Below are 8,198 nucleotides of genomic sequence, written 5' to 3'. Positions count from 1 at the left end.
TATGTATATGTGTGTGTAATATATATATATATATATATATATATATATATATATATATGTGTGTGTGTGTGTGTGTGTATATATATATATATTATATATATATATATATATATATGATTAAATCATCTGACGTAATCAAAGCAAGCACAAAGATAATACTGCAAATATATGTAAGATGAATAAAATCACAGCAAGCCACAATAAATTCTTAGTTGTTTAATTAAGACTACAGTAAGCATCTATACATGAAATGCATGTATGCTGCTAGTGGACACAACTGTAGCGATACATTGATATACAGTATATAGGCATAATATATTCATAACAAATATATTCTCAACCATATTAGTAATCATTGTTCACATTCAGTAATATTATTTCAAAGCAGGAATATTACATTAGCCACCGAGAAGAGAGCACCTTTCATTTACTAGTAGTACACCAAATACATTTAATGTAATACAATATTAAGAACCTAAACAAAAAATTATTTCCAGTATTTCCACTTCTATGTATCAAAAAGGAAACTACAACAACACTGTAATACAATGGAATAGATTTCCACGGAATGTTCATGAAATTGCTGAGAGTATGGAAAAATTAATTAAATGTTGTGGGACAAAAATGTTTGTGACGTACAGCAAAATCCACAGTGACTATCAATAAATAAAGATTTGGTAGCTTTCCTTATGTCCGCAGTCCCAAACCAGGCCAGTTCTGTCAGCAAAACTGAGCAGATATGGGGCATATGGTGGCACAAGGGTGGGCATGAGGTGAAACAGACCCGTCCCTGCTTGTCTGAAGCGGAAATAAGGACTGATTTAATTCAAGCGATCTGCACAACTGCTTGCCATCTGCACCACTATACCAAATGATTTCAATTTGAAAGGAAATGAGCCTTTTAAAGGGCCAGTCCACCCTTTTGAGTTTCATTAGGTTTAGCCTCACACTACAGTTATCTTATAAAAAAAGCTTTGTTTCAGTCTGTAGTGCATAGTTTCTTTTAGGAAACCAAGTAAGGGGTCCTCACTGAGGTCAAATGGAATTACTCACAGGTTAAACGTAGCGAAACCAGATTTCATTACCTGAACTAAATAGACCCATGTTTAAAAAATGCACAAAATGCACAAAAAAAGAAAAAAGACCAAAAAAAAAAAAAAAAAAAATGTACATCAATACTAGCCTGTAAGGCTTCTCTGCTGAAATAACATTACTAGCACAAAAATTATTTTAAAATTATTTAAATGCAGCATATTTTCTGGCTTTTGTTGCGAGCAGGTTGCAGCATATCCTCTCTCAATGTCACCAAAAAAGTATTTTCTGGATGGTGGCTTGTTAAAGCCTGCTTCTGTGAAATGTGTTGATAAATGTCTCTGCGATATGCTGCAAAGCAAGTATAAATGCATCATCAGTACACATCAAACAGCTTGATTCAGATCCAACATAAATCAATATTTTCTATTTTTTGTTGTGTTTTTTTTGTTTATATCCCACACATCTGGACTGCCCAGAATTCTTCCCTTTACTCCTAATGCAAACATTACATAACCTTATGATCTAATAATGTAATATTATAAGGTTATATCTGGATATCATTGAAACTCACTTTCAAAACCTCAAACACCAAACAAACGCAGCTTTTTCATATGTACGCAGTGTTCTGATGATAAATGTATTGGGTTGAAACCTGATGGAGGAATCTCTCGTGGGCAATGCCTACAGCGACAGTCCCTGGATGTGTAGATGAAGAAACAGATTGTTGTTGGGGATGACAAAGATAAAGCTATATACCAAAGAATGGCTCAAAGAATGAAGATGAGCTTCAGTTGTTGATAAAAACTTTTCACAACTTGATATAAGGCATACCAGAAGAGAGACCAAATAGTGTCATTGTGAAGGGGGTATATATTTTAGCGCACAACATGCAGCTGCATATACAGAATCAAATATATACAGTATATCTGTAAAAATATACGGAACTCTTTTTGGCCAGAGAGCTACATCAGCTTCAATTCAAATCTACACTCAGTAGACAACAGAGTGTAGTTCTGGACAGTATAATATACTATACAAATACAGCAGATGTGATGAATCACTACTTACTGATAGGATATCGTTCAAAAATACAAATATAGTCTAGTTTCGAGACAGGAAGTCAGGCTTTGGGGGGGAAAATAAAAAAGGTGAACTGACTTTATTACGGCAACATTTTGTAATTAAGGTACCAAGCTGGGCACAAACTTTGCCTGATAAAGTTAGAGGTTCCAGAAAACAGTTGGTTTTACCCAAGAAGTCGGTATTCATACAGGAGAAATGGCTTATCCTTAAATCCACAACATTCAGTAACATATCAGTATATTTGACTCATACAGATATATGAGCATAAATAGTGTAATTTTAAAGCCTCAAAACATACATGGCCAGATTTTCCTACAGCTTCGTTAAGGTTAAAGTGACACTGTATCAAAATACAAGAGGTAAAATATGGGACTGACATATCTCGAACAATTAAGATACCAGATTCAGGAAATAGTTTGAGTTCGGTACATCTCTTGGGAATAACGCTTGGTGGACGCAATTACAGAAGCAGATAAAATGTCCCTTTAAGATCCAAGTTGGAAATTCATAAAATGGCATTCTCAACTTTCTACCCGAGAGGAACCCGGTTATACTTTTGAAGAAGTGTGGTGTGTTCAGACTTCATCAGTTCCTATGGGTAGCTGAGTTTGAGCAGGTGCCACAACGTGCAGAAAAGCTTCGATGTTTGAAAGCTCTATAAATTCCTCCAGATTTTCCAACAGTGTCCAGAGAATCTGAACCCTTCAAAGGGGGCCCAGAAGCGCTGGACCTTCAGGAGTTCAGATGAACCTCATGCAGTTGTTCAGAAGTTTTGGAGTTCAGGCAGGTTCTTGTAGAGGTCCAAGGAGTCTGGGTTTGAGAAGGCCCCTCGCTGAGTGACGTCCTTACCTGCGATCACCTGCTTTACTGCAACTTCGACCTTCTTTCCGCTGATAGTGTACTGAAGGCATAGGAAATGTGAAGTCAATCAGGTGGAATAATGCAGAAAATAAAGCAGAAAAGGACAAGTGAAAGAGTGGCAACAAAAAGAGCAAATGTGCAACTGTGCTCACCGGGATGTCTTTGGTTTCCAGTATCATTGCTGGTACGTGCCGGGCAGAGAGAGCTATTCTGATAGCGCTGCGGATCTTTCCTACTAGCTCTTGACTGAAGGTCTTTTTGGGTCCCATCTTCAGGAACAGAATCACCCTTTCCTCTCCGTCACTGTTGTACTGAGGGACACAAAGACTGTCGGACACTTCCTCGAAGGCTTCCACTGGAAGAAGAGAGGGCATAACAAGGGTCTTAAAGTGTTACTATGATGTTATTACATTTTAAATAATTATACAGTGCTGTTTGAAAGTTCAAAAGTTTTTTTTAAGAAATTAATAATTTTATTCAGCAAGAACGCATGAAATTAATCAAAAATGACACTAAAGATTTTTAAATTGTTACAAATGATTTCCATTTCAAATAAATACTGTTTTTTGAACTTTCTATTCATCATAGAAAAAAAAAAAAGAAAAAAAATGTACCACAAAAATTAGGCTTCGGTTTTTAACATTAATAATAAGAAAAAATGTTTCTTGAGTGCCAAATGAAGATATTATAATACTTATTGAACTATCATGTGACACTGAAGACTGGATTAATGGCTGCTGAGAAAAAAAATCAGCTTTGCCATCACAGATATAAATTACATTTGATAATATATGAAAATACAAAACAGATATTTTAAATTATAATAATATTTCACAATATTACCGTTTTACTTTAATTTTGTTCAAACAAATGCAGCCTTGATAAGCATAAGACTTCTTTCAAAAGGGACTGTAGCATATATTAACCGTTATGGTACCAATATATTGTCTATTTTGAAGGGTTTGGTGATTGTCAAGATACTTCATCTACAATAATCTACTGTAGGTAAAACCACTTGTGAATTTAGTCTGATCCAAACCAGCTCAAATTAGTCTACTCATTTCAGGAAAAAGTGTGAAACTTATTCCTCACCAATGTTATAAATCTCTGAGCTCCCAAACCGAACACCATTAGGATTTAAAGTTCCATCACTGAAAATACAAACAGAAAAATAGAGCTTTTTAGTATATCATTTAGGAGCATAACTAAGCTCGGACTATCACCATACAATAACACAGCAATATTATAAGCATCTTAGCAGAAACTAAAGAAGATTATCAAAATCTGCAATACAACAAAGCAGAACAAAGCGAAAGTTACCTTCTTCCCAGCATGACGACTCCTCCCGTTTTTGGATTTATCTTACAGTAATCGCCATGGGCCCAGACTCCTGAATGAGGAGGAACAGACACAAATGAACACAGAGAAGGATGAACAAATAGTTACAGAAAGAAGCATCAACAGTGTATCTAAGCAGAGATGTCTGAATGCTGGCGGCCTGAAAATGCTAATTAAGCTGAACTGCCCTGATTGGCCTTTTCCAACTGACAGCAATAAAGTTTCAAGTAGATTTTTCTTGTGCTAACAAAAGCTGGCAGGTTCTTTTTTTTTCCTCCTTTCGCCCTCAGAAATCATTTAATCAATACAGCAGAAAAAAGCTGCAGCCTCTTCTGAACAAACTGAAGTGGCACGTTTGTTTCTTAAATCAAAGGGATGACTTGTTTGTTTTCTAAAATCAGAAAATGCACTTCCCTGTGACCACTTCTCAACTTAACTTTGAAGGAAGGTAGCAGAGGGCCTCTGTAGGCAATGACTGCTTGAAGCAATGCATTCTGGAATGATGCCTATGATGCCTTTATATGCTGTCGATGGAGGCTGCTCACTTGGTTTTAAAACAGATATAGAGTGATGTCACGTAAAGGATTACCTGGGAAGGTGGAAAAGTAGGCTTTGTGGTATTTGCTGCCATTCTCGTCGTTCCAGAAATGAGTGGGCTGGCACGGGATGGGCTTCAAACACACCAGCTCGCCGCTCTCTCCCCAAACAGGCTTACCTGAAAAACACACCAAACATAACAGGGTTATTAAAGCTACAAAGGCAGTGTTTTTAGTTTTTACCATGATTAAGTAGTAATGTTAGGCAAAACACAGTACAGTAAACCTCCTAAATGGTGTTTAATGGTGGTTAATGGTGGTTAAAAAAAATAAATAAAAAAAAATTCACAAATACATCTTACATCAACAGCAATTTAATAAGAGATTAAATCACAATTATTCTCCCAGTTAATGTAGTTCATTGGCATTCTTGTAGGTGACACTGTAAATATATAAGATCTCCGTGTCTTGAGCACGAAATAAGAGATAAACATTAGCTATATCTCACCTTCACAGTTCCAGGCCTCCACAGCCATGCCCAGATTTCGGGCCTGAATTTCTCCTCTGTAAACGGGCACCGTCATGTTCTGACCCATGAAGCATGAAATGATGTCTGTGCCACCTGAGGAAACACTAAAGATGTTAATATACACTTTTTAAAGATGTTCAAAATGTTCAAGGCAAGACAATCTCGTAGGTTTGGTGAGAAATTCAAAGACAGAGACAGATCTTCCATGTTCCACAATATAGGAAAGCCATTCCTATAGCAAAGGGAACTGATGGAATGTTTTCATTAATGCAAACTTGCAGGCATAGTTTTCCGGTAGCTTTGTTCTCCTGCCTTCATTTATATAGATCACAGTTCCTATACTGCAGCCCTTCCTTATTGATCTGTTTATCAGACATGAACAAAAGGAACAAGCTGAACAAAGGTGCTCAAATATCTGTTTGGTCCAACAAACACAAGGCTTTCTTCAGGAATGAAACTGGTCCACATGATACTAAAAAAAGCTTGTTGTGTATCCTCAGCGTGCCTTAAAGAGCAGCTAAAAAAAAAAAAAAAAAAAATGAAGCAATAAGCCACCAGTGTTGGGAGGTAACTAACTAAACTAACTAGGTAAATAACTAACTAAAAGTAGTGACATTATAATTTTTTTTCCCAAAAAGTAGCAGTTTTTGTGTCACATTATTTTGTTAATCATATGCCCAGTTGACTTAAAGGTTTAGTTCACTTTCAAATGAAAATTACCCCAAGCTTTACTCACCCTCAAGCCATCCTAGGTGTATATGACTTTCTTCTTTCTGATGAACGCAATCAGAGAAATATTAATAAATATCCTGACGCATCCAAGCTTTATAATGGCAGTGAGCGGGATCAACGAGTATGAGCTGAAGAAAGTGTCTCCATCCACATCCATCCATCATAAACATATTCCACACGGCTCCGGGGGGTTAATAAAGTCCTTCTGAAGTGAAGTGATGCAAAAAAAAAAAATAATAAAAAAATAAAAAATCCATATTTAACAAGTTATGAAGTAAAATATCTAGCTTCCGCCAGACCGCCTTCTGTATTCAAATTACGAAAAAAAAAAAACCGGAACTGTCATCACGTCAGTTAAGTTTTTCCGTAAGTTGAATAGGGAAGGCTTAGGACGTAACATAAGCTTTTTGAACTGCGAGAGTTTTACACTTTCTTTGTAAGTAGAATACAGAAGGGGGTGTGGAATATGTATATTATGGATGGATGTGGATGGAGACACTTTCTTCAGCTCATACTTGTTGATCCTCGTTCAATGCCATTATAAAGCTTGGATGCGTCAGGATATTTATTAATATTTTTCCGATTGTGTTCATCAGAAAGAAGAAAGTCATATACACCTAGGATGGCTTGAGGGGAGTAAAGCTTGGGTTAATTTTCATTTTAAAGTGAACTAATCCTTTAAAGCACCATTAATTACATTGAAAATCACTCTAGATCATCCTGTGATAAGCTGAACTCAAAGTTGAACTTAAAAACACTATAGCCAGATGTGGTTTAATGGTAGCCTGCTATAAACATGTTTTTAACTAGCTTTCTCAGCAAGATTCTCCTCAAACTGTTGCTCCTCCATGACAGTAGTTGACCTGAAAGAGAAAACTGACTGAAGACAATGACAGTTTACACTAATGCACAATATACAGTAGTACCCCTTGTGGCAATGATGAGAAATGCAACGCAACTTGTGTTATGAATTGCATCAACACATTTTGAAACTCAATGACACACAATCTTATGCTTGTGTAGCTAGAAGCGTTTGCATTCTCGTACTTCTGTAGAGAAAGTTTAGCCCTATATTTAATGAGTCACCCCATAAAAAGACATGTGTGAGCTGTTCAGATGCTCAGTCATTATAATGCCAGCACAGAGAAAGGTGGAGAGAGAGAAAGAGAGAAAAGAGGCACTGATATTTGATATTGCAAGCCAAAAGAAAAAGCGAGACAATCAATATTTCAAAATAATGAGGTTTCGTGGAGAAAAATGGAGAGGAGATGTCAAACAGACACTTCTGTAGATAAAAATAGGTCTCAGTAATTGACAAATGTAATGACTGTAAAGTCAGATTATAAAAGAGACGGAAAACAGAAGAGAAACAAAAAAGACTCAGAGAAAGGTTGCTGGGACAATACACTTATGTTTATTTGTTTATGTGTGTATGTGACAGATGGTGGGTGATATTGGGGGGGTCTATTGGATTCAGGTGATTCTGGGTGGCTGAAAGTGTTAAAGTTTCCTGCCAGCTGCCCCTGTGCACTCAGGAGTCTGGCTGGCACAGGGACAGGGGCGGCAGGAAACAAGCCCTGTCACATATGCTCTGCTTGACATTGGGGTCAAGGTCAAATCTGCCTTGGGTTGGCAGAAGTCACATATCTGAGGGGAGGCAAGAGAAGGACTGATTCTGGACAAAGCGAACGGGTTCTCAATATTTCAGTGGGCCAATAGGCTATCTGAGCTCAGGACTGAAGACAAGCATTATGTATCTGAGCTGCTGTTTTCCAGCAGGCATCTTTAGGTAGCCTGACATTTCAAAAACCTCTGGAGTCAAGAAACGTCAGTCAAAGCCTTTTTCTAAAACGTTATGAGACTCATGTGCTCTGCAAATGTGTCAGAATTCAATGAGATTGCTGTCATGGTATCAAATGTGAGCCAAATGGCAAATCAAAAAGCCTTCATGGCAGACATGCACAAAAATGTCTTCTGAACACATCAAAATCTCTCTGTCACTTATTTACGATAATTAGATGAAATTGTTTATAATTTCAGATTCACATATTGGGCATCTTTTAACAAAAAAAATTAAAAGTCTT

The 8,198-nt window shown here is 36.9% G+C and overlaps 1 protein-coding gene across 1 annotated transcript in view; it reads right to left on the bottom strand.

The window, feature by feature from the left end:
* Positions 1 to 201: 201 nt before the first annotated feature.
* The window catches only part of aacs (acetoacetyl-CoA synthetase), a 39,294-nt gene continuing 31,297 nt past the window's right edge, over positions 202 to 8,198 (bottom strand). Inside the window, exons 13-18 of the mRNA XM_051892829.1 lie at positions 5,362 to 5,475; positions 4,907 to 5,032; positions 4,300 to 4,369; positions 4,072 to 4,130; positions 3,132 to 3,334; positions 202 to 3,019 (exon numbers count right to left, since the gene is read on the bottom strand). Coding sequence (XP_051748789.1) covers positions 2,882 to 3,019; positions 3,132 to 3,334; positions 4,072 to 4,130; positions 4,300 to 4,369; positions 4,907 to 5,032; positions 5,362 to 5,475 — 710 coding nt within the window. The 3' untranslated portion in view covers positions 202 to 2,881. The remainder of the gene's footprint in view (positions 3,020 to 3,131; positions 3,335 to 4,071; positions 4,131 to 4,299; positions 4,370 to 4,906; positions 5,033 to 5,361; positions 5,476 to 8,198) is intronic.

The sequence above is a fragment of the Ctenopharyngodon idella genome, chromosome 5 (genome assembly GCF_019924925.1).
Source record: "Ctenopharyngodon idella isolate HZGC_01 chromosome 5, HZGC01, whole genome shotgun sequence".
NCBI classification, from domain to species: Eukaryota; Metazoa; Chordata; class Actinopteri; order Cypriniformes; family Xenocyprididae; genus Ctenopharyngodon; species Ctenopharyngodon idella.
Note: the sequence above shows the minus strand (reverse complement) of the source record. Positions and strands in the feature narration are given on the sequence as shown.